This window comes from Cynocephalus volans, chromosome 3 (genome assembly GCF_027409185.1).
Source record: "Cynocephalus volans isolate mCynVol1 chromosome 3, mCynVol1.pri, whole genome shotgun sequence".
In the NCBI taxonomy this organism is placed as follows: domain Eukaryota; kingdom Metazoa; phylum Chordata; class Mammalia; order Dermoptera; family Cynocephalidae; genus Cynocephalus; species Cynocephalus volans.
In genome coordinates, this window is record NC_084462.1 from 62,556,578 (window position 1) to 62,582,841 (window position 26,264).

Genomic DNA, 26,264 nt, shown 5'->3' on the forward strand with positions numbered 1-26,264 from the left:
CTGCTGGAAGCATAAATTAGTACTTTGAGTATTACCATGGAGGAGAACAACTCAGCAATATACAGTTAAGTTGAAGGGGGGTGCCCACCCTAAGACCCAATATTTCCTAACAGGAATTCTTAAACATGTGCACATATCTTTTGTTTGTTTGTTTGTTTGTTTTGCAGCTGGCTGGAATGGAGATCAGAACTCAAAGAGACACAAACAAGAACATTCATTGCAGCGCTGTTCATATTAGCAAAAACAAACCAAAAAAACAATACAACAACCTAAACATCCATCAACAGGAGAACACGTAAATAAACTGTAGCATATTTATTTATTTATTTATTATTATTATTATTATTTTTCTTTTTAAAAGATGACCAGTAAGGGGATCTTAACCCTTGACTTGGTGTTGTCAGCACTATGCTCAGCCAGAGAGCTAACCAGCCATCCCTATATGGGATCCGAACCCGGGGCCTTGGTGTTCTCAACACCGCACTCTCCCGAGTGAGCCACGGGCTGGCCCCAAACTGTAGCATATTTATACAATCAAATACTATACAGCACTTAAATGGAATTCATTTGTTCAACAAATATGTAGAGTGCCTACAATGTGCCAGGCACTATTCTAGGTGTTTATGATACTGTAGTGAACACAGCAAGATTCCCGCCCTTGTGGAATGTACACTCCAGCTAAAGCTACATGTATCATAGAGATAAATATTTTTTAAATGTTGAATGAAAAAGGAAAGAAAATTTAAGAATGATAGGTACAGCATAATATTGTTTTAAATCTTCAAGATAATACTACTAATAGAAATTATAATTACATACATATGTAGTAAAATTATTTTAAAAATCCACACATGAATGACAATTATCAAATACAGAATACTGGTCACCTCTGTAAAGGGGAAAAGAAAAATAAGATCAAAAAGAGAGGATTTTAACTGTATTTATAATGTTTGCTTTTAAAAATGCAACAGAAATGACTAAATTATAAAGATGGGTAGTGGCTATCCAAGTACTCAATATACTATATACTTGCCTGTATGCTAAAATATTTCATTAGAAGTTTTAAAAACTAGTTTGGGATTTCCATTTCTACTAAAGATAGAATAACAAGGACTGGATTTACCCTATCCCCTGAAAACTAAAAAACTGGACAAAATATAGGAAATGATGGTTTCCAGACACTGGCCATCAGGTAGCACAAGACAGTGATCCTTGAGAAAGGAAAAACAAATGAGGTGAGCGCCACCATTGCTCCAACTTACTGCCTGGAGACAGTTTCCAGGTCACAATACAGGCAAGGGGAGCCCAGAAGCAGCCCAGCATCTCCCTGAGTTGAAAATACATATCAGGGAGTCCCAAAGCGGTTGGAGTTCACAGGGCAGAAAACTAGAGAGAGGAAAGCTGGATAGAGGGAACGCTGCAGAGATCTCAGATGGGCCCCTAAGTCTTCAGCTAAGTACTGATCAGGGCTTGCATTTAAGAAAGCTATCCAAGAATGGGGAAAGAATCACCCAAGAAGAACAAAGAGAATTATCTCTGAGGCTCACACAGGGCTGGGAATAGTACCTAGCCTCACCTGTCAGAATGGAAAACCTCATAATCCACAGGTCATGAGACAGATTATTCAAGTATTACTGACATTATCCCTAGACTAAAGGCTGCTCTGATCCCACCTAACAAAGCTTAAAAGCAAACTTCAAAAGGATCAAACTGTTTCTGAGTAATTTAACTACATCCAAGAACAATGCTTTAGAATATTTATAGCAATACAAAAAAATACAGCACACAAAAAGGTAAAACTTATGATACCTGATATCCAATCCAAAAAATTACCAGGCATGCAAGAAGTAGGAAAATATAACTCATAATGAGGAGAAAAATCAGTCAACACATTCAGATCCTAGTCACAACACCAAAAAAAAAAAAAAAAAAAAAAAAAATCAGTCAACAGAAACTGACCCAGATATGACAAATGATAAAATTAGTAGACAAGATCTTTAAAGGTTATAATTGTATTCCTCATGCTCCAGAAGCTAGAAGAAATACTGAAAACATTAGAGACATGGAAGATGTTTCAAATCGAATTTCTAGAGATTAAACTACAATTTTATGATGAAAAATATACTGGATGGGAGTAACTAGACATTGTAGAAGGAAAGATTTGAGAATTTGATTACATTTCAATAGAACCTATCCAAAACAAAACAGATAAAAACAATGGACAAACAGAAGAATGGAACAGAAGGAAGGAAGGAGGGAAGGAGAAAGCGTGGGTGGGTCAGTAAGCCATTGGAGAAGGGCAAGCAAACTAATATACATATAACTGGAGTCTCTAAAGGAAAGAAGGGGAGGAGACAGAAAAAGTATGTGAATAATGGCCCCCAAATTTCCAAATTTGTTGAAAACTATAAACCCATAGATCCAAGAAGCTCAGCAAACTTCAAGCACAAGAATAATGAAGAAAACTATACCAGGGCACATCATAATCAAATTGCCTAAAACCAATAATTTAAAAAATTTTTAAACATAGACCTAATTTACAAAAGAAAGAAAAGAATTGTCAAAATTTTATTGTTAAAATGTCAAAAGGTAGGAGGTATGTTTATTATGAAGAGACATCTCAAATGAATTCAACTTTTCAACTAAAATTCATTTGGGCAGTCAGTGAATGCAGTGCTGAGGAAGAGGACATGCTCACATAAATTACCTTATTATCCCCACATTACTGGGCATGAGGCTAGCATTCTCATTTTCATATGAAGAAACACGCACGGAAGACTTTCTTGGTCTAAACCATGTAGCTGCCTAGTGGCATGAATAGGCTTGAATCTACTCTTCCCAATTCCAAATCCTTCTTTTTTTTTTTTTTTTTTTAAAGATGACCAGTAAGGGTATCTTAACCCTTGACTTGGTGCTGTCAGCACCACGCTCTCCCAAGTGAGCCACAGGCCAGCCCTCCAAATCCCTCTTTACCACACCATGCTTCTAACATCCATGGGGCACCCACCAAATGTGAAAAACAGGACTAGATCTGCTGGAAGACCAAGATAAACCATCAGTGCCCATTTAAGACATGCAACCATTCCTGGGAGCAGACCTAAGAAGGATCTGCTCCTGAGGAGACCTGTGCCAGGGAAATTTTTTTTTTTTTTTTTTTTTTTTTTGCTATGTTACATTCAGCTTCCTCACTGGGATCTAGAAACCCAAGGCACTTTTTAGGGTGATGGAAATATTGTATATCTTGATTATGGAGGTGTTCACATCACTGTGTGTTATCTCTAAAATTCATCGTCCTGTACACCTAAAATAAGTGAATTTCTTGTAGGTAAATTATACCTCAATAGGGTTATTAAAATAAACAAAGAAGAAGAAAGGTGCATCAGTTAGTGTTTTCTGAGGTGGACTAAAGTGGAAAAAAGTGGCTTCACCTCTAGTTTGAATGAGACAGATGACATTCTCATGTACAATAGTCATTTCTCAATGTTTGTGTTTTTTAACCCAATCTTTTCTTTTCTCCTTTTTATTTTAACTTCGTTGGAAGTACTTTAAAAATTTAGAAGAAATGCAGAGAAATTACAGAACACACCTATGTTCTCATCACACAATCACAATACACAAACATACAACCTCTTGCTAACTGCTTTAACAAGGAGTCCCCAGGAACCTGGCAATTATACCTGTTTAAGACCTGGCATGTGTTTTCTTAAAGTTCCTTTAACTTAGGAACAAGAGGGGGCCGGCAAATAAACAATGTGAATCATCTTACATGTGCTGTTTGTGCCCTAGGCTTCCCGTAGTGCCTGGCGCTGAGCTACACACCTGCAGAGACAACCGCACAGGGGATTTTCATCAAATCCCCATGACAACCCAAAGACCAAGATGTCGTTGTGGGAAAGTCTGATTTTACAGAAATTACAGAATTGTAAAGAAAAGCTGTTTGAAAATAGTTGCTCAGAAAGAAAAAGAAAACTCTCACAAATGCTTGATATACTTTTGCTCATTTTTTGACACAATTGATTTGAGCCCTGGCACCATGGGACCCACTACACCAAAGTTTCAGTTGCCCTGCCTGTGGCAAGGGTCTCACAGTAGTAGCCTTCTCTCGTGCAGCATATTACTATTACCACCATCAATTCCAGGAGTTAAATCCTCCTCACCATTTGCCCTAGCGGTCAAACTGTGCTCCTGATCTGGTTCTTCAAGGGTGAAAGCAGGAAGGAGAAATAAGAGTAGTGAAGACCCACCCGCAGCCCAGGGAGAGAGAACAGCGATGAGACGCTCACACACTCCCCCTTCCCCCCACCACGGTTTCGCTGTTTCTAGCCTGTCACAAGGCCCACTTGTTCAAATCCAGGCTCTCACCTGCAGTCGAGGGACAGCCTTGGTGGGGGTGCGGTGCCACATGCCAAAGCTTGGGTAACAGAAAGACAGAACTGGTCTCAAAGCAAAAGCCTCTTTAAGCTGAAACACTAGATGGCCAGTCTGTTTCAGCTCTTATATGCTGCAACTCAATTCTGTGATTGTGCAACAAGGAGGTCATTACAGTGCAGGCTTCTCAAATACACTCTTCCTATCCGCGCTGGTGGCAGAGGACTTGCTGGAGAGCACGCATCTCGCCTCACACTCCACTGCAGGGTTCATAGCCTGCTCAAATGGGGGTCTTTTGGCTGGTGTTAGGGCTATTCTTTGACGGTGCCTGCTCTCTGAAGACTCCACTTTCGTTTGACAGATCTCTGAGAGAGCCTTCTGTGTTCTTCCAGGCACTGTGCTAGGTGCCTGCTATATTACTCAAAAAACACTCAACTGCACTGATCCAAAATGGAAAGTCAGGCACCACCAGGTAGCAAAACGGCACCTAAATAGCTGCTGCCTCCAGCCTGAACTTTTTTAAAACAAACACGAGCAATCTCTATTATCATTGAGAAAGCCTCTCTTTCCAAGTTTACATATTTCAGATTGCTTTCTGTACAGTTTAAAATGTCCAACTAAAAGAGTCATAATTTATTCAACATCCATTTCAATTCTGACAACCAGCTAGAATTTAAAAGTTGCGGGAATTGTTGAGAAATGTCTCCATTACCCAAGGTTTGGTAGGTGGCACCGCACCCCCACCTAGGCTGTCTCCAAAGCTAACAGCTCCACAAACTCTCTGCACAGCCAAGCTTTAGGCAACGCCACAACCTTTTCAGTGGTGGGACACCACCACTGAGGGAGAGAGGTTTAGACTTGCTGGGACTTTGTGGGCAGGAGAAAAGCAGGCTACCACCGGGGGCTGCCAATCAGCTGCCTCCCTCCAAACTATAAACCACATTAAGGGAAACAAAAAAGGGAGGGTCCCCTCTGATTGGCAATAGTCATCCCAATAAAGATGATTCAGCATTTCCTCCTCTACAAATGAACTCTTTGGCTATATTCTCACAAAGGCACAGAGATGTTAGTACAAAGATATTAGGACAATGCTATGAAATGACAGCCAAGTGGAAATAAGCAGAAGTCCAAGGCTAGAGAACTGGTTAAATAAATAAGGGCACATCCATACAACTGAACTCTGTGTAGAATAAGAGCTCTAACGAGGACTAACAGGTTAAGACATTCCAGATAAGTGGCTACATAATGCTTCAGCTCAAAAGGGCATGGCAGGTGTCCCTCCCCTCCCCTGCAGATGAAAGCACGGCTTTGGTGCAACTGGGCCTCATGACATGGTGGATACAGAGAAACCAAATGTGCAGACAGAGTGACTGGAACTCTCTGTCACTGAAGCAGCTGTGCACTGAAGTGGCATGCACTGTGTGACCTCTTCTGCGTAAATCACACACAGACAAAAAGCTGCAGTGCAGGCTCAGTACTCATCCGAAATGTTTGGGTCAGAAGTGTTTTGGATTTTGGATTATTTTGGATTTTTGAATATATACAGAATACATACTGGTTGAACATCCCAAATCAAAAAATTCCCAATCCAAAATGCTCCAATGAGCATTTCCTTTGAATCGTCATGCTGGTGCTCAAAAAGTTTGATTTGGGATGCTCAAACTGTATGCATATGTTAAGTAACTTCAGTTCTAATAGTTACTTCTGAGAAATGGACTTATGAGTCCATTTACTTTCACTTTTAACCGTGCATCCCTCAACACTGGTTGATATTGCTTTTTTACAAGTGTGCATGCCTTTTACAATTAAGTACAAACACACAAATAAAAAGGCAGGCCAAATGGTGACATTGCCCGGTAGCAGACCTCCAGGCAGAGGTTGCTCCTTGCTCCTCTGGACCTGAAATACTAGAGCTCCAAGCATCTAACTGAATCGGAAGGGAGGAGATGGTCTCAGCAGACAAAAGTCCCTAAGGGCAGACTGTGTTTTCTTCCTCTGTTCCTAACCCATCACAGTACCCAATGCTCCATGAGGAGACCGAGAAATAACTGCTGAGGAAGCAGGGAGGGAGTGAGGAAGGACCACTGTGGTAGGCTGAATAATGTCCACTGCCCACCACATCCACGTACAAATCACAGGAACCTATGACTGTTATTTTATATGGCAAAAAAGACTCTGCAGGTGTAATTAAGTTAAGGATCCTGAGAAGGGGAGATTATATTGGATATCTGAGTGGGCCCCATGTAATCTTAAGTGTCCGCATAAGAGGGAGGCAGAGGGAGATGTGACTACAGATGTGACCAGGGAAGCAGAGATTAATATGCACAGGCCAAAGAACACTGGCAGCCACCAGAAGCTGAAAGAGGCCAGGAACAGACCCTCCCTTGGAGCCTTCAGAAGAAACCAGTCCTGCCAACACCTTAACTTTAGCCCAGTGACACTGACTCTGGACCTCTGGCCTCCAGAACTGTAAAAGAATAAATACGTGTCATTTTAAGCCACCAAGTTTATGGTAATTTGTTACGGCAGCCAGAGCACACTAATGCAATCACTCTCCAAGGACTCTGAGAGACTGCTCTTTGCTCTGTTCCGAACCTCAGCAGGCATTCAAGTTCGGAACATCGAAGTCTAAGTGAGAATATATTTACTTCTGGTATGATGTCTTCTGTTCTGAGGACCTAGGAACGCAGCGTCGTCAGAGACCCTCTTCAAAACACCTGACGTGTGTAACGTGAATGGAAGAGTACGTCATCCTTCTAATAACCCTAAAGACCTAAGAGCAATCACCTAACAAGCACTGCCTCAAAACCGAACAGCTCAGTAAATGTGATCTCACTGCAGGACTTCCAGACAGGTTTAGCTCCACTGGTCCCCACCCCTCACCTGGGGCCTCCCTGGGCTCCTCAGCTCCTCTTCTGTCATCAACCCCGCACAGCACCCTAAGCTCCTGGTGTGAGAATGTGTGCTCTTCATGAGACACACCCTGCTCTGGCTGCCTTACCTTTGCCCAGGCCTCTTTGCACTCGGCCTTTCCCTTTGGCAGGTCCTCTCCCCATCCCTCAAGTTCTAAGTCAAAACTCATCTTCACAGTAACACCTTCCCTCACTAGCCCCTCCCCCAACCCACACCCCCAAAGAATAGCCATTTCCTCCTCGGTGCTCCCAGGGATGCAGGGACATGCTGGGTTTAGCCTTCAACCACACCTTACAGCGCCTGTGACAAAGGACTCACCTGCCTGCCTGTCCCCCCTGAGGACCAACTCAAAGGCAGGCAGGGAACCACTCTCACCCAAGGGAATATCCTCAGTGCCTGGCCCACAGCGGAGGGGGAGAAGATCCAGAGGTGACTAGGAGGCAGTGCCAGGCCACAGCATCGAGGCAGTCCTTCAGAACTCAAACTGTGGGTTGTGAACCATCAGGGGCTATAACATTAAATTAAAGAGTTATGAAATCAGTTTTGAGGGTCATGACGAGCATTTTTTAATAGACCGGAAGAGAAAATAGTACTTAGCTTTACTATATGCAGCAGTGAAATTTTTTCTTCCAGTTTTATGTGCAGCTAACAGTATACATTTACATATGAACATGTGTGTGTTATCTGCTGTGGGCTCCCAGTCAAAAAAGTGAACAATACTGTGTTAGAAAGTAATGCCCTTCCCAGGAGGCCAAGCAGAAGAACTGCAGACTAGCAGGGAAGGCAGCACAGCACAAGGGCAGGGGTGTGGGCAGTGCACCCCCCACATGCGTGCAGGGCAGAGGACAGACATGCCCCAAGCAGCTGGAGCAGCAGAAGCAGGAACAGAACAATTCTGCCCTGGAAGGACACTGAGCCCTTAGCTCATCACTCTTCCTCAGCTAGGTTCTGGATGCCCACCACATGCCAGGCACTGTGTGCGGTGCTGTGGATATACCAGAGACGACACAGACAGGGTCCCTGCCCCTGTGGAGCTCCCAGCCTCGTGAGGACAAGTAGGCAAAGAAATGTAATAGGTACAGATGGTGGTAAGGGCTGTGAGGGGAAAGCACAGCAGGGAGGCATGTGGGAACAGGGAGGGCTTCCCTGAAGGGTGAGCAGAGGTAACCAGAGAAGAGAGAGCTCTTCCAGCAAGGTACGGCCTGAGGCGGGGCCCTGTGGCGAAGATGAGCATTTGAAGAACCCATAGAAGCCAAGTGGCCCTGCAACAGAGGAGACCACTGGAATCAGAGCCCACTGGACTTGCAGGCTACAACCCAAAGGCTGTGCTGTTGAACATGGCCTTTGGCCTCTGAAAGGCTGAGCTAGTGGAATGTACTGATTTAGGTCACTAAGAACAGGGTCCCTGCAACAGGTGGACTCAGAACCAGCAGATGATACAGACAGGTCCCTCTCCCCAGCCCCCAACTCTAAATACAATAGGAGACTTGAGTCAATTGCTCCCTTGGTGGCCCCAGACAAGGCACTGAAGCCCCGGTTTCCTACGTGGAATCAGATGACCAAACATTCCAGCCATGGTTAAAGATCTCCGAGTCTATAGGCCAAAGCCATTGATCTCTCCTGACTGCAGTGATTTCCATGGCACTGTCAGGCAACAGTGGCCCTTCTGACGTGTGGGCCCCTAGAAATGCATGAACAGAATCAAGATGGAGAGGATCGCTGGGACAGAACTGCTAAGCACAGCCTCATGGTCCCTGTAGAGCTGTCAGAGAAGACTAGGCACCGATGCCAGCAACACAAACCCACCCTGGCCAACCTCCTGCAATCTCTGAAAATCCATGGGCCTAGAAGCAAGTCACCTTTCTTCATGCTTCCCTCTCCAGAGGCCTGGCTTTTAAAATGTCAGTGCGAGGCAGCAGCATGGTGACTACCTTCCTCGTCTTTCTTGGCAAAGACAGAGTCGTGTCTTGCAACAAGGCAAATTACAAATATATACTATGGTACAGCTACTGCACATGAACAACTTCCCCAAATTCATCAAACATCTGGGTACCTGCTTCAGGCTGGGGTGGGCCCTCTGCTATGAACTGGAGATGAAGGCATGAGTCACCAGGCATGGTCCTGAGACTGTGAGTAAAACCAAACAGATTCCAGAGAACACCAGCCCCATACACAAATAACTATTTCTACCAGGCCTGAGGGGGTCAAGAGAGAAGCAAAAACAAAGGGTCAGAGCAGGGCCAGCTGCAGGTCCAGAACCTTGTTACCAGGGGCAAGCCTGGAGAATGAACACACCTTCCTGACCAGCTCAGCCTTCACACTTGCCCTTGAGAAAGGCACCCTCCCCACGGGACATAGGGAGGTGAAGACCCACTTCACTTACCGGTTCAAAGGGGTCAGAGCAATGACAGTGGGAGCAATACCAGCAGGATGGATTGTGCAGCCACCACTTACTGAGCACTTACAATGGGCCAGATACCATGCAAGGCAGTTCTTATTCACACACACACACACACACACACACACACACACACACACACACACACACACACACACACACACACACACACACACACACACACACACACACACACACACACACACACACACACACACACACACACACACACACACACACACACACACACACACACACACACCCAATTTACTAATGCAGAAAATAAAGCTCAGAGAGGATAAGTAACCGGCTCAATAAAACATAGCTAATAAGTAGCAGGGCTGGGATTCCAAACCCTAGGCTGACTATAACGCAATGCCACTCCTAAGCAGAGGCAGAGCGAGACCCCGAGAGCCACAGGTCATGTGTCAGGCACAGCCCAGCACCCAGAGATGGATGTACAGTCCAGGCCCTCAGGGACACAGAGCCCTGCTCACTGCCATCAGTGCCGCTGCAGCCTAAATGCTCCTCCCACACAAGGCCAGGGCTTCTGCACACACATACGTGCATGCAGGCATGTGCTTTCTCACTCTTGCTTGCACACTCCTGCCACTGAGCACGCACACTCACACACACATGGGCTGGCCAAAATTTCACAAGAGAGCTAGTTCTTTTACCTGATGTGATCTGGACTGTTGGTAGGTTAAATGAAAAAGCAGGTCAAAGCAGGAAGCCATGTGAAAGTGACTTAATACAAACACACGCATGCATAAACTGCGTGTAAGCATGCATGGCTCTGGCAGTCTACTGAGGCAGGCCGGCCAGGGCGCTTCTTTGAGTCTGGGGCTACTAATTGCAGTTCCATTATCTTTCTTGGATAAATCACACCCATAAGACATTGTCTAACTTTACCAATTTTGCTTTGGATCTTCTTTAAAAAGTGGAACAAGGACAGTTGTGAAATAATCTAAGCATAGAGCCTTACAGGTTTTTAACAAGTTTTTTCTCTAATTATTCACAACCGTGTCACCCACATCCTCAAAGCAATTTTTATTGTGACTCACCCTTTATCAAATTTTCCTTAAGCGTTCAATTCATTTTTCACAGAAACAACATTCCTTTTTATACATTATGGGGTTATTAAGTAGATCTTTAAGTTACATAATTACAATAACAAGTACAACAGGCAGTAACCAGCTGACTCTTGGTAAGTCTGCAGCTCAGCCAGGGGAGCAGAGGTGGGACACCCTGAAGTAACTCATTAGCCTCGTGCAGTCAGCGTGCACCATGGCTCCAGAGGGAATTTAAAATGCCAGTTCATCAGGGGAGCTGGTTAAGAGAGTTTCAATTGCATTAATAATTAGAATAAAAGCACAGACAAGCACTGTGGTTATCTTTTAAGCCCTAACCACACTCTAATTTTGGTATCGTTTTGAATCCATTAAAAAAATACAATTTTTGGAGTGGGGTGGCTGGCTGGTTTAGGGATCCAAACCCTTGACCTTGTGGTTATCAGCACCACGCTCTCCCAAGTGAGCTAATGGGCAGCCCCCAAAAATAAAATTTTTGAGCCATTCATTTATAATATCAGAATAAAACAGTTTTACTGTTTCTATGGTCATCAATCCACCTAAACTATTTTATTTAAACCTTCATAAAGCATGAGTAAAAAAACAAAAGAAAAACAAAAAACCATAAACACCTAAGATCCATCTGCCAATCAATAAGCATTAGGGTTTCTACAGAAAGTAGGCCCATGAACCTTTGTGAAGAATGGCTTTGCCAGGAGCTGTGTCACCCCCAACAACAGCAACAACTAACCCTTATCTGGTCCTTACTAAGTGGGAGGCATTGTTCTAAGCGGATTACCTGTATTAACTCATCATGGTATATCAATCTCCTGGAGTATATGATTATTATCCCCATCTTACAAATGAGAAATGGAGGCACAGAATGTTAAGCAACTTGCCCAAGTTATCCAGCTACTAAGTGGCAGGGGGTGGGGAAGTGAACTAGGATAGTCTGGCTCAGTCACTACGCTACACCGCAAAGGCACAGTTGATAGAAGACAATGAATGCTTAGCGATGCTTAACCCTGAACATGATCTGTCAGTTGTCACACACAGAAGTGACTCACACAAGAGATATTCACTAATCACCCTAAAGTTCAAGGACATGGAAAGCACCCAATGTTACAAGTCTGTCTCCACTTCATTCCTCTATCTAACTTTGAGGGCAGAGAGGCTGCTTAAGTATGAAAATCTGGCAAACCAACAGTCCACCAAACATGTTCTCATGATGAAAAGTGGAAGGGGCACTGGGTCCCCAATTAAGGGACCTGGATGTGCACTTCAGCTCTGCCATACAATTACTATTTGACCTTGAGCAAGTCACGTCACCTCTCTAAGCCTCAACTTTTTAACCCGCAAATAAAGGGATAGCTTCTCGGTGGTTTTCTGATGTTTTTAGGAGCACAGAACTTTTTCTTTACTGAGAAGCCCTGTACGTTGAGACAGAGGCAAACAGTGCTGTCCAGCTGCAGGTACCCTGGGGAGCAGCCCCACCTCACCTCCCTCCCCCTTCCCCTGGGTGTAGGACATATGTGGGATTCAATCAGACCAGACAGGGCATGCCGGACAGATGGGCACACGGTGGGCAAAGGTTCTGGGATAAAGAGGAAGGCCAAAACAGAGGCTCGGAATGTGAAAATACAGTGGAACAGCTGCCCAAGGAACAGACTAAACTCATACTGTCGAGAACCTCAAATGTCAGAACAGGGAGCTTGGAAGCGAACTGACCCTGCAAGCTGAGGGCTATGAGTGATGCTTCTGACATAGGGTGACGACACAATAAGAGCTGTTTGAAGAGGCGAGAATGGCAGAATGTAGATGGACAGGAGCAGAGCAGGACCAGGGGGGTGGGACTGCTGCCTCAAGCCACAAGGGGGGAAGGCAGGGCCCACCACAGGGCTCTCCCTCACAGATGCTGGTCTTCTGGGTCTGGGGACCCCTGCCACATCCTACTTGGTTCCAGCATACACCTATGCCTTTAGAACAAAAGACACACAGAAAACAAATCTTTCTCATACTGAATTCAACAACAAAGGTACAAAAGAAACTACAACTTCTCTACCAATCCTTATTTTCTAATCTAAGCCAAAGCTCTTAAGGTTCTGTGGTTACCAAGTAGATTGTTTCAAAGAGTAGTAAATACACCTCCACTCAAAGAACTCCCTCCTACAACTCAATAAAAAGATAATGCCGTGAAAAACAGGAAAATATTCTGAATGGATGCTGCTCCAAAAAAGATATGCAAGTAGCCAATAAGCATATGAAAAGATGCTCTACGCTATCGGTCATTAGGGAAATGCAAGTCAAAACCACAATGAGCTACCACTTCAAATCTCCTAGGATGGCTAGGATCAAAAAGACTGACAATAGTAAGTGTTGGTGAGCATATGGAGAAACTGGGTGGGAATGTCAAATGGTGGAACCAGAACAGAGTCTGACGGTTCCTCAAAAGGTTATGCACAGAGTCACCATATGACCCAGCAATTCCACTCCTAGTACATACCCAAGAGAACTGAAAACGTGTCCACACAAAAACATGTATACAAATGTTCATAGCAGCATTATTCATAATTGCCAAAAGGTGGAAACAACCCAGTGTCCATCAAATGATGAATGGATAAGCAAAATATAGCATATCTTTAAAAGGGAATATAATTTGGCCATAAAAGGAAATGAAGCACTGATACACACTACAACATGGATGAACCTTGAAAACATTATGCTAAGTGAAAGAAGTCAGACCCAAAAGATCTCATACTGTATTGTGCCATTTATTTGAAATATCCAGAATAAACAAATCCATAGAGACAGAAAGTAGATTAGTAGTTGCACTGGGTTGGGGCAGGGGGGTAGTGGGGGAGGGAAAGGGAAGAGATTGCTAATGGGCATGAAGTTTCTTTTTAGGGTGATAAAATTCTAATTTTAATTCTAAATTTTAATTCTAAAATTGATTGTGGTGAGGGTTGCACAACTCTGTGGATATACTAAAAACCACTGAATTGTACATTTCAAGTGGGTGAATGGTATGTGAATTATATCTTAACCAAAGTTTTCTTTAAAAACCAAAAAGACCAAAAAAAAAAAAAAAAAAAACCCACCTCCACTCTCACCAGCCCATGAACAAGAAGAGAATAGATACCCAGAGCCCAGGACCTGGGCCAGCCCTGGTGTGCTGGAGTGGGGGTGGGCCCTAGATGCAAGAAGCCCCAGTTCTGCAGCCTGGGAGCCTTGTGACTTTAGACACATACTTTCCCTCAGCCAGTTTCAGTCTCTGTAAAATGTCAACCATATGACCTACCCCACAGAGTTGAGCAACTAAATTAAACCATAAGTGTGAAAATGTTTGGCACAGTATCAGGCACAAAACAGGCACATCATACAAGCTAAAAAAAATAATGATCTGTGGGAAAGTACGTTGTAAATGTCAAAGACCTTCACAAGTGTAAGGTGGCTTAATAATTTCATATATAAAATTAACACATATTATCAGAAGTAATCCATTTTCAATTTCATATGCTGCTTTCCAAAGACTCACTTGAGCTCACTGCCCCACTGTTTCAGAGAGTAAAAATTAATGGAATTTGGATGCCCTGGGGCTGGCTGATTCGCAGCTTGTTCTCCCACTAGCTCTCCAGGGACAGTTTCCACAGCTAGGACATTTCTGGCTTTTTCTGCAGAAGCATTTGGGTGCAGGTAAATTAAATCTGAAAGAAAGACAAACAAATGTCAGTTACTCAAAACTTCCACATGAAACCTGATATCCTACATGAAACACTGACTTGATATACTATATAAAAATCTAACCTATAAATAATAGTATATTTTTAATGTGCACTATATAAAAATATAACCTATGGGTGGCTCTGGTGTTCTAAAACCATTTTCATCTAAAGTAGATCAATGTTTCTAAAAGGAAGGTTGTGTGATATGCTTCAAACCACCAAGAATTCACAGTGCTGGCCCAAGGACAGAAAAGGCTAGGATTTTCCTCCTGTATTGCAGGTCAGTAAACCTGATAAACCTGTGATCAAGGTCTATTCACTTGTACTGATAAGGAACAATTTCCAGGATAAACTGTTAAAAGAAGGTAAAAGAAGCAAAGTGCAGATAATACTACATTCCCTTTTCTCCAAGAAAGTGGGAGGGATACAAATATAAACATATTTGCCAATATTTACAAATAGTGACACTGAAAAAGTAAATTTGTATATCAAAGATTAATAGTTCAGTAAATTCATAGGCAAACACACTGATGTTAAAGCACAATCAAATTTCATATCTTTAAAATGTAAGCTTTTGAATTAGTTTGAAAATGACATGATGCCCAGCATTTACTCCAAAATAACAATATTTTCTTACTTAACAGATAAATAATAATATTTGCTTCAAAATAACAAAGTGGATAGGGGTATCAATGAACAAGAGGGCTCATAAAATAATAATTGTTGAAACTACCTAAAAAACTTGGAGGTAATATTGTTATTCTTGCTTTGCAGATGTTTAAAATTTCCTATAATAAAAAATTCCTTTTTAAAAGTTTGGACAAAAAACATTTCCAACTATAAATACTTTGCATTCTTCCAAATGACATAATCTCTCTGAGAACAGGGTATGTTTATAAACAGAATTTAACATTACTTCACAATAATCAATTTGATCCACACCTATTTTTAATAAAGCATCCTCACGTCAGCAATATCAACCATCATTCTTTCTGTGAAAACAAAATCAGAGTGGAACTGCTGACCACTGATATCGAAGAAAAATTAGTTTCTAATCAGATGAGCCCATAATCAAAGTCATTGAAGACAAGTCTCCATAAAGGCCACGGAGCACTGGTAAAGAAAGCAGAGCACTGGGAGTCCCAGGCTGCACGGGCTCCTGGAGATCAATGTCCCAAATGAGAACACCTTATGGCGGGCTTGCACTTTATAAGCAGGTTACTAACTTGACCACAATCAAGTGTGGGAAGAGCTGCAAGAACACACTGGGAAAGTATCTTGAGTGTGACATAAGTGACTGCTGTGTATCTATCCAGAATTTGGCTCTGGCTAGAAAAAGCAAGAGGGTGTGTTGGGGACAGAATTACAGGCTTGGTAGTGGATTACAAGCTTGAGTCAGGAGACAAGAAGTTCAAACTTCCACAGATTCCCAGTTGCTGGTTCAAATTACTATCATGTATTAAGCACTAGGCACTGAGGGTACAACAACCAATGAGACAGAGTTCCTGCCCTAAAGGAGAACGTATCTAGGAGAGAGACATGAAATAGTAAAACATCAAGCTCCCAGCCACCAGTCCCTGGTATCCATACCCTTCCTTTGAGCCTTACAGTTCCAGGAGATATATCAGGGACTACAAAAGGGACATGAGAAAAGGGCCCTGCCCTCAGCTTCAACCACAGTGGCTCCTCTCTTCACTCTTATAAATATTGGGGTTGCTCTTAAAATTTCGTTTGGAAATGAGCTTTCAATAAACAAAAGAAAAACAGCTCAAACACCACTAATCCAGTCCAGTCTCCTTATCTACTTTATGTGTCAGGACACTAAAGCCCAGAGCCAGGGCTAGAACCCAGTCATCTGCCTCTGCAGTACACGAATATCACAAGGCAAGGAGAGATGGCTGTACCTATTACAGGAGGCACGATTCTTGGAACATGGTGGGCACTCACCATTTGGAAGTGCATGTGTTAGTCCATGGGCACACAGTGCTCTAACTCCTTACTTCAGAGAAAGGAGAAAATGACACACAGGCTTCCAAAGGCTGGTCTTTTACAGACCCATCACACGCTAAGCATTACAATTCTAAGCCAAGGCAGGAAATAAAGACAGCAAACAGTCCTCATTTCTGTAGCAAGCCAAGTCCAGCCCCCTCTTCCTGTGTGGGCTGTAAGCAAGGTGATGATCGGGCTCTTTGCAAGTACGAATTGTCAAACGCTCTTGTGTGGCAAAGTCCCCATTACCATGAAAACCCCACGCCTTGCAGCATACCTCAGCCCATAGTGGAAATGCTTCCTCAGGAACTCGGAGGCCCTGGGGTGGGGCAAAGAAAAGGGACTGGGGACCAGGGAAGAACATGCTGAAGAAACAATTTCTAAAAGTATTTGACTTGAAAAAGAAGCCATTTCCCAGCTTAATACACTTTTGCTGGTATTGTTATTTTTGCCTGGTTTTTGGTTTTTAAAAGACCACATGAGATTTACTTAATTACAATTGGAGCTGCTGGCTTCTCCTCAATACATGTCCTAACATTAGAATTCAGGGAACCACCTCAGGAAGGACATTGAGGGAAAACACAAACTAGGACGTGGGAACATTTCCTCAAAAGACTTAAGAGGATGGACTGGTGTTCATGAACATGTTCTTTGTCTTGCAGCTTCAGTGGGAAGAGAAAGTCTGTGCTTGAAATTTTAGGTGTTTGGAACTTCTCTGTTCTTTTTAAACATTTTCAAATGCCTAAATGACAACTCGGAGGGAGTTTTCCACTGCAGTGTTTTTACATTTCCCAGGTTCTGATTCCAGCGCAGCCTCTTAATTCCAGTGGGACCCATGGCAGTCTCAGCTTCCCTGATCTCCAAGAGTCCTTCCCACTGGAATACTGTAACATATGATGCCCAAAGTCTCCTGCTGGGACCCTTCTGCATGGCACGTTCCTGCTCACATCTGCACCGCCTTAGAGAGTGTTTCCTCCTCTCTTGCTCCTACCCTGCTTCCTCCGTCAGGCCCAGGTGGCTCCACCAGCAACCTCTCCAGACAGCACAACTGCATCCCATGGGAGAATTCGCATGAAGCCCAACCCAGGCCTGCAGCAGCATCCAAGAAAGGAGAAAAGAGCACTGGGAGAGGGCTGTCCTCACTGCTTCAGAGAACACTGCACAAGAGAGTCTGCAAGTGAGTCACCACTGGGATGTGGGGGAGGACTAGGTAAGGTTAACCTGAAAAGGCTTTTTTTGTCTTTATCAAAGTGAGTTTTAATCCAGATTGTGAAGGAGTGGTCAGTAAAAGTAGAGACGTCTTCCAAGTGAGGACGAAGTGTGCACCTAAGCACCAAAAAGGAGAGGCAGTGAGCCTCCGGGTCTGAGAGCCCTGAGGGTGGCCAATCCACGTGTCTAGTCCATTGCCTGTCCTCCCCACCATCCACCAAAAATACAAATCTGTGAGAACTGGACCCCTGGCTGATTTGCTAACAGCTGCATACTCAATACCTAGCATAGAAGAACTGTGGGTTGAGGAAATGGGGCAGGAGGCGGCAGAGGCCCTCGCAGTTCTCAAATAGGTTTAGATTCATCATCCCTCCTGACTTCCCTCTCTCCTGCCACCTCGCCTCTGACAGACTCCCTGGATTAGGGGAAGGGGATGCACACCCAACTCTGTGGTTTCCCTCTCTTCTTCTCCCACTCTTTCCTACTCTCCTGCAATCCAGCTCAGTCCCCCTCACCCTCACCCCCACCCACATCAATCCTGCATTCACCTGCACTGACTCCCACCCAGATCTGGGCTCGGGATGTCTCCACTGGCACCAAACCCAAAGTGTCCCTTCAGGCCCTCTCCAGGAGGCTTCAGAAGACTCTTCCCAGAAACAGCTGGACTCTAACCCCACTCAGCATCTCCCTCCTGTCCTTCCTCCCCACACTCACACCCTTTCAAAGAACCTTCAAACCAGAAGAAACCTAGTTCAGAGAGCATCTTATTTCACAGATGGGGAAACCATGACGTGCTCAAGGTCCCATAAGCTTTCTCCACTAAATCATCCTGCCTCTCAGGTACAACGGTAACTACCATGACTTAGACTTTAAAACAATGCATGGTATTTTGTAGTATTTTACCAACAGGATCACTTTATGGGATCATGACATTAAATGATGATGTGCATGTAATTCCTGTGGTACTGTCAATGCTGGGTCTGCATTCCACTCTACGGTTTTTCTTCTGACAGCCCTGGACCCTGCACAAGCTGCCTGAGGACTGAAAGGAGCAGCTACTCCCCTTCCCCTCCCCCTGCTCCCACACAGGCTGCTAAAGTGTGGCAGTTAAACCACACGATGTGGCTACTTCAGAGGAGGAAATGTGTGGTCATCCCTCAAACCACCTTCACAACACAGTTTCTACAAGAAAGGCTATCCACATTCAAACAGGTACTTAGGCACCCAAGCGTGCAATGAGTGCTTTTGTACTCCTGAGCTCTCAAGAAGTCTTAAAAAGAACAGGGTCTTATTAGCCCTGGCTTGTTTTCCTATGAGTTTATGTGAGGAATGAAGTAAACAGAATGTGCAGGACATACATCTTGTGATGAAGCTTTGCCTTCAGGCATCTACTCCAGCCACCTCATTCTCAACAGACATGAGAGCCTGCAGACCCCTGACTTTATCTTTGCAAATTATTCCTTTGTGTTGAAATTAGGTCTTTATCTATCCACACATAGATGACCATGCAGAATGGTGTTTGAGGCATGGCAGATTTGAGGACAGACTACAGAACTGAAAACAGACAGAACAGATACACAGATTATAAAGCCATCCCACTTTCTAATATTTGATGGATTAATATAAAGCTGCAAATTACAATTGCACAGGTAATAGTCTTACTCTGAAGACATATTCTAGAAACAAAAAATTAATGGAGGCCATTATGTAACAGTGCCAGCCAACTACTAAATATTCATTCCAGCTTTTCCTTACTTACAGACCTTGGTTTTGATGGTGGCCATATGCTCGGCTTAAAAGACTTGGCTCCCCAGACTCCCTTCCAGCTAGGAATGGCCATGTGACACAGTTCTAGCTAATGATGCATAAGCCAAAGGTTTCCAGGAAAGCATTCTCCTTTCTGACACAGGTGCCACCCCCAGGGGCAGCTAGCATGAGTAGGAAAGCTGATACACACTAAAGATGGAGAACAGAAAGTTAGAAACAACCTGGGCTGCTCAATGGCACTAGTGAGTAGCTATACCAGCCATAAACTACCTATCATGTGAGACAAATAAGTCCCTATTTGGAAATCCCAATTAGTCAGGTGTCCTGCTAATTGCAGCTGAGCATAACCTAACCCATTCAAAATGACATCATCACATATATATCTTTACACCTAACGATGCAGTTTTCCCTTTGATCCTATAACAGAACTAAGAAGGAGGATGGACAAGCTTCATTTCCATGGTTCATAGTTTGCCAATCCTGTATTAGAGGATAAGCGACTTACTCAGAGTCCAACAACTAGTAAATATCAGAGCCAAGACTCAAAGCCAGGTCCACATGGCTTCTTCCACAGATCATTCATGGATATACTGCCTTCCAAGATATACTCGTACAACTGGCTGTCAATGGAAAATGTTAATTCCCTATACCCATCTATACTGACTTTAGGCGCCAAGAGTGTCCTGATGGGTGACTTTGTTAGACTACAAATGGGTGACAAGGAGACAAAAGTAGTAAAAGTTTTATTTTTTAATGCAAATCAGAGTTATAAAAATATCTGTCTTCAACTCTAGCTAGAGTTAGCATGGTTAGGCTAAGCTGAGCAGATAACTGCTAGCTTGGCTCCAGAAGCATTACAAAGCACTGCCCATAACATACCATGATCTTTCAACCAGTTTTCACCTCTGATGATGAAACAAAAGGGGCTAAAGCCTTTTCTTCTTGACTTCCTGCTTTAGACTTTCTGACTTCCTGAATTATTATAGTCTTGAAAATTGCCCGGTGGTCCAAAGTTTCATTATTTGTTCTTAGAAGCTATCTAAAAATTGATAGAAGTCTAAAGTTACAGTCATTTCTACACATAAAATTTTCAAAGTCACTCCACCACTCTTCAGATAAAGTCCACAGTCCCAAGGCCAGCCATCAAGGCTCTCCCAGGTGCTGGCCACTGCTGCTTTCCACCTGCAGCTGTGCTGACCTGCAGCTCCGGAAGGGTGCCATGCTCCAGCTCTCTCGCCTGACTCCCTTCCTCCCTTTACCTAACTCCCAGTCACCCTCTAGGTCTCAGCTCATATGTCACTTCCTCAAAAAGGCACCAGCCACCTGGAAGCTACGCTCAGCCCGCTCAAGGGCCTCTCATGCTTACCTCACCTTGTCTTTGCATGACACTCCACTTGATCAGAAACCCCATGAGGGGTGCCTACTTTGCTGAATGAGTAAACGTCAGTGCTTGCTTCAGCAGCACATATACTGAATGAGTAAATGTCAGATGGCACAAGCCCTAAATTCCTACACTTAAGTCCCAAAACCAAAGGAAGAGAGCCAAATATGGGCTTTGGATGTTTTCTCTGGCTCCCCAGCCACAGCATATTGGCTTAAAAGAAGGAAGAATAGGTGTTATAAAGAGACTACAGGGCCAGGTGCTACTTCTTTGCCCTCCCTTCAGGTTAACACCTAGGGTCTTTGCTAGAGAGAAGCACTTTGTGTCTTCAGAATAAAGGAACTGAGGCAAACCAAGTATCTTCCATGCAAAAGGCATTAGCCACCATCATGAATGCTGTTGGTTTCCCTACAGGATTTCCAAATGTTCCAAATGACTTAGATACTGAGTTACAGAGCTTCTTCTGATGAAAAGCGCTATGGCAATGGCTTTTTAAAGAACTCAGTCAACAGTCACTAGAAACTTGAACTAAGCAGAGAGGGGCATAAACTTGAAAATGAAGGCAACACCTCAGCTCTTGGTATACTTAGACTGTTAAGACATCCATAAAAATGACTTGAGCTCGGCCCTGGGAGCGCGGCGACACTCCCGCCGCGGGTTCGGATCCTATAATGGGAATGGCCGGTGCACTCACTGGCTGAGTGCCGGTCACGAAAAAGACCAAAAAAAAAAAAAAAAAAATGACTTGAGCTCTCTCACAGAAAAACATCAACAGGTGCAAAATATATACAGTAATTTCTCACTGAACAGAGGGTTAACCCGCTAAAAAACACTGTGACTAGTAAAAACAAGGCAAATTTGGAGAAGAAAAATTAAAGTCTAAGGCAGCATTTGTTTCTGGAACAAATCCATTGTACGTGGGCTGACACCATCCTCAGTGTGACAGGGAACTTGAATGCAGCCCTGTGATCTGTAAGCAGAGGGTCTCACGGGTTTTATGAAGTACAGACCACATCTCTTCATGAAGTGTTCAAACTAGCCCATATTGACTTACGTTTTTTTTTTTTTTTTTGTCTTTTTCGTGACCGGCACTCAGCCAGTGAGCGCACCGGACATTCCTATATAGGATCCAAACCCGCGGCGGGAGCGTCGCCACGCTCCCAGCGCTGCACTCTCCCGAGTGCGCCACGGGCTCGGCCCTGACTTATGTTTTAATGTGCACTCCTTTGTTTCCTTCAAAAATGCTAGGATAATGGCCTGGCCTTTTTATTAGGCCTAACTTCAAGGTTCAGAAGTCTGGTTTTTTTGAGACTGCCCTTCTCCCTGCCTGAAGAAAAGGGGCCATAAAAACAGTCCCACCCCCACAGTCTTTGTACAGGAGCTAGATGGTCAGCAAATAATTGTTGTCCTGTTCTTTCTAACAGGCTCGGTACAACAAGAGTCATGAGAAGATCATGGGGTTTTAATTTTTGATATTCAAATATAAAACGACATTATCTCTACACTGCAAATGGCCAGGGATTGCCATGAGTTATGAAAATGCCACAAATCCAGAATAAAAATAAAATTAAATCAGCAATTGAGTGTTAAAGTCTTCCTAAGAAACACTAGAGAATCACGAGTGGAACGCTTTAAGAATACTTTCCCAGCATATAGAAATGTCTGTAAAGCCTAGCAGTTCAGCCCAAACATGAATATGTGGGAGTAAGGACTTCATCTTCAGGTATGTAGAAAGCAGGCTGGCCCTGGAGTCAGAACTGGAGTTACAACACCACAACTTGCTACATGTTGACCTCAGTTGTACCATCTCTTCAGTGTACTTGGCACTGGCCTTGCCTGACTCCAAGGTCATCATTAGGCTTGAATATGATTCTGTACATGGAAGTACCTGGTAACTATGAAATACTGCCCATTCATAAGAGATCATTATTATTATTTTCATTGTGAATTCATTTTCATTCACTGCTAAGTTGACTTGCTGTGTCAAATGGCTACATACAAAAAACTGACACAGGTTCCCTAATTTCTGACTTACCTGTGTTATCTCTGGCTACAAGACCCTTAGGAAAATCCCCAGGAGTGGGGGAGGTCCTGCTGTCCCGCTTGACCATGTCGAGACTGTTGCAATATTCCCATCTCTTCTGCTGAAGCTCCTGTAACCAGTAAGTCATGAGTTGACGATTAGGAGCCTGGAAAGAGAGAGGAGAAAAAACACATTATGGCCATCAGTAAGATGAAGAGCTTTAAAAAAATTATGTTTCATGAGTACAGATTGTACATCTTGCCACATGAAAGGGTGAGTTAAGAAAAACAGACCAGGTAAATTTCAGTTACAAGATTAGGAGCTTTTGCTCACTATGAGTTTGTCAAGCAAATAGCAATTCTAACAAAGAAGTTAACCCAACTAATAAGAAATCTTTTTAATTCTAAAATTAGAGAATGATACAGTATAAGGTTTTCCTCAAAAAGGTTTAGGAAGGATCGATAATCCTGATGCTCTTTTACCCTGAGAACCTATAAATTCCATCTCAAGAAATCAAATCTTACATAGGAACAAATGACATCCTTGCCCAATCATACCAAATAATGATATTTAAAGTCTGTCAGCATCTGAGACAGTGTACAAGGAAAACTGCAGATTAAAAACTAGATGGCACACCTATCAGAATGGCTAAAATTTTTAAAAATTGACAATACCAAGTGCCGACAGTGCAGAACAACTAGAACTTTCATAAAGTGTGGGTGGGAATACAAAATGGTGCAGCTACTCAGAAAAGTTTGGTGGTTCCTTATACAGTTAAATATATACTTACCAAGTGACCTGGCAACCCTACTCCTATGTATTCACCCATAAGGAATAAAAACATATATTCACACAAAAAAGCCTGTATGCAAATGTCATTAGAGGCTTTATTAATAATTGCCCAAAACTGAAAACAACCCCAAATGTACTTCATCTGGCGAATGGATAAACACACTGTGGTACATCTGTACAATGGAATACTATTCAGCAATAAAAAGGAGCAAACTAAGTACTGATTCACATGACATGGATGGATATTAAATGCATACTGCTAAGTGAAAGAAGCCAGACCCAAAAGGCTACATACTGTGTGATTCCATGTATGTAACATTCTGAAATGGCAAAATTATAAGGACAGAAAACAAATCTGTGGTTGCCAGGGCTTGGGGGTGAAGGGAGCAGCTGACTACAGAGGGCAGCACAAGAGAATCTCTGGGGGATGGAACTGCTTATATCATGACTGTAGTGGTAGACTCATGGTTCTATTTATTTGTCCAAGCCCACAGAACTGAATTTCATTATATGCACATTTAAAAAAAAGAAAAATGAACAAGATGCAGGGGAAACCCAAAACCGAACCTAGCTGTAAACAAACACACTAGATAGCAGGTGTGGGTCTTAGGTCTTCAGGCTGCCCCCTGCAAAGGAGTCCAAAGAAGGAAGAACACCATGGCACAATTACAGGAATGCCATTGACACTGGCATCAATGAGGTGATGCAGACATCAGACATGGTGGTCCCCAGATTAGAGGAAATGCAGAAAACCACTCTACAGGCCTGACAGCAAGTGACAAGCCTAGACACCAACTGCTGCTATATACAGGCAAAGGATAACTTCCAGGTGCTGTGACTACAACCTAGGGTCTTTTTAGTAACATTTGCACACCTGGTCCCAGATAAAGAAAACCATCCACTATAGGATCTCTGGATTTTACAAAAAATTTTTCCGACTATCATCCAAGCCATCATTTTTCATCTGTTCATTCAACCAACATTTACTGAGCACCTATCAGGTACCTGAAAGTAGGGCTTGGCCTAGTGAGAAAGATAGGAAAAACAAACCTGCAGTTTCCATAGTGTGTTAAGTGCTATGAGAGAGGGTAGGGTGGGTGAGGTGGAGCTGGCATGACTGGAGAGCACTGAGGAAGGACACCTAGCCAAGCAGGGAGGTGGAATGAGAAAGTTTAGGACACTTGCCACCTACATGTTCAAAAGCTTAACGTCTGTCTTCTCCAGTAAATATAAACTCCAAGATGTCTCTATTTCTCTCCCACCTAGCTCAACGCTGGACACAAAGTAGATCGGTGTTTACTGAATAAATAAGTGAAGGCGTAAATGAATAATCAGGAGGTGACATGGGAGCTTGGTCTTAAACGGGAAGCAGGTGGTGGCCAGAAGGACAAAGGAGAAAGAAGGGGTTCCAGGGAGAGGAAGTAGTGTCTGCAAAGGCTCAAGGGCCAGACAGCATGAGTGAAGGGAGGCTGAAGGGGACAGTGGGAGGTGAGGCTCCTGTGCAGCAGGGACCAGGCCCCGAAGGGACTTATGTGCCTTCCTAAAGAAATGGAACAGGCAATTAGCAGGGCAATGACATGATCAGACAATGTCACTGCTGTTGAATATAGTCGGGGGAGAGGGTAGCAGTTTGGGTAGAAGGAGATTACTTGAGGCCCAGAAGCCATGAGCCTACTTGAGAGACCCATGAATTGTGGCATGGAGTCTGAGTGGCAGGCTGGTCACGGGGTGGATGGCGGAGGCTCGGCCTGGCCCTGGGACAGGGCAAAGAGAACACAAGCATTCCCACAGGGGGTGAGAAGAGAGCCACTGGGAAAGCTGGGGACTGGAAGACACAACCATAGCCAAAATCAGAGCCCAGAGCCCACCTAGTCTTCCTCCTTCTTTAATAGATGGGGACACGGGGGCTCAGGAAGAGAAGTGACTTGTCCAGGTCAAACACTGAGTCAATACTGACACAGTCACAATATTGACACAGTCAATACTGAGACGCCAGTCTGCCAACCCTAACTCAAAGGAAAGTATGTGTGTGTTGGAGTGTGTGCGTGCGTGTGTGTGTGTGCGCGCCTGTTCTGGTCCTCCCACCAGCTCCCCTGCCTGCCAAGTTCCTCTATCTCGGTCCCAGGGAGAAGACCAGACAGGGGTGAGCTGAGCACCCCTGGAGCCTTTTGTTCAAGCCAGGAAAGTGCCCAGACACCTGCTCTGCTTCCTCTCTCCAGCCTGCACATGCTGCAGTGTTTCTATCTGTGCTCAGGAGCAACAGGCTGCTCAGAAAATCTGGCACACACTCCCCAGGTTAGATCCACCATTAACCTCTCTAGCCAACTCCTGCAATGCAGGCACCATGAAAAATCTGCTTTTTTTTTCCCACAAGAAATCCTTTTCCCTTTAAATCTCCCAATATTAAATCTAACTGGGGAAAAATTAGTAATCACTTAATCATCTCTCATTAAATTCTTAGGGCAAAAACCCTTTCAATCACATGCTTGCAATGCCTGACATACTCACATGTTGCAGAAATCTGGTCAACAAGGCAGGCAAAACTACCTCAAGACACCGATTAACTAAAGGTTGTCTCTCAAAAAACCTAGAAATCACTACAAGAGTCTTGATTTCAATCCCCAAGTAGCTC

The 26,264-nt window shown here is 43.7% G+C and overlaps 1 protein-coding gene across 3 annotated transcripts in view; it reads right to left on the reverse strand.

Moving 5' to 3' along the window:
* TBC1D2B (TBC1 domain family member 2B) overlaps positions 1-26,264 on the reverse strand; it is a 72,022-nt gene that overhangs the window by 27,253 nt on the left and 18,505 nt on the right. For all 3 annotated transcript variants that reach the window (XM_063091260.1, XM_063091259.1, XM_063091261.1), the window contains exons 2-3: positions 22,853-23,006; positions 14,285-14,453 (exon numbers count right to left, since the gene is read on the reverse strand). In XM_063091260.1, the coding sequence (XP_062947330.1) occupies positions 14,285-14,453; positions 22,853-23,006 (323 nt within the window). The remainder of the gene's footprint in view (positions 1-14,284; positions 14,454-22,852; positions 23,007-26,264) is intronic.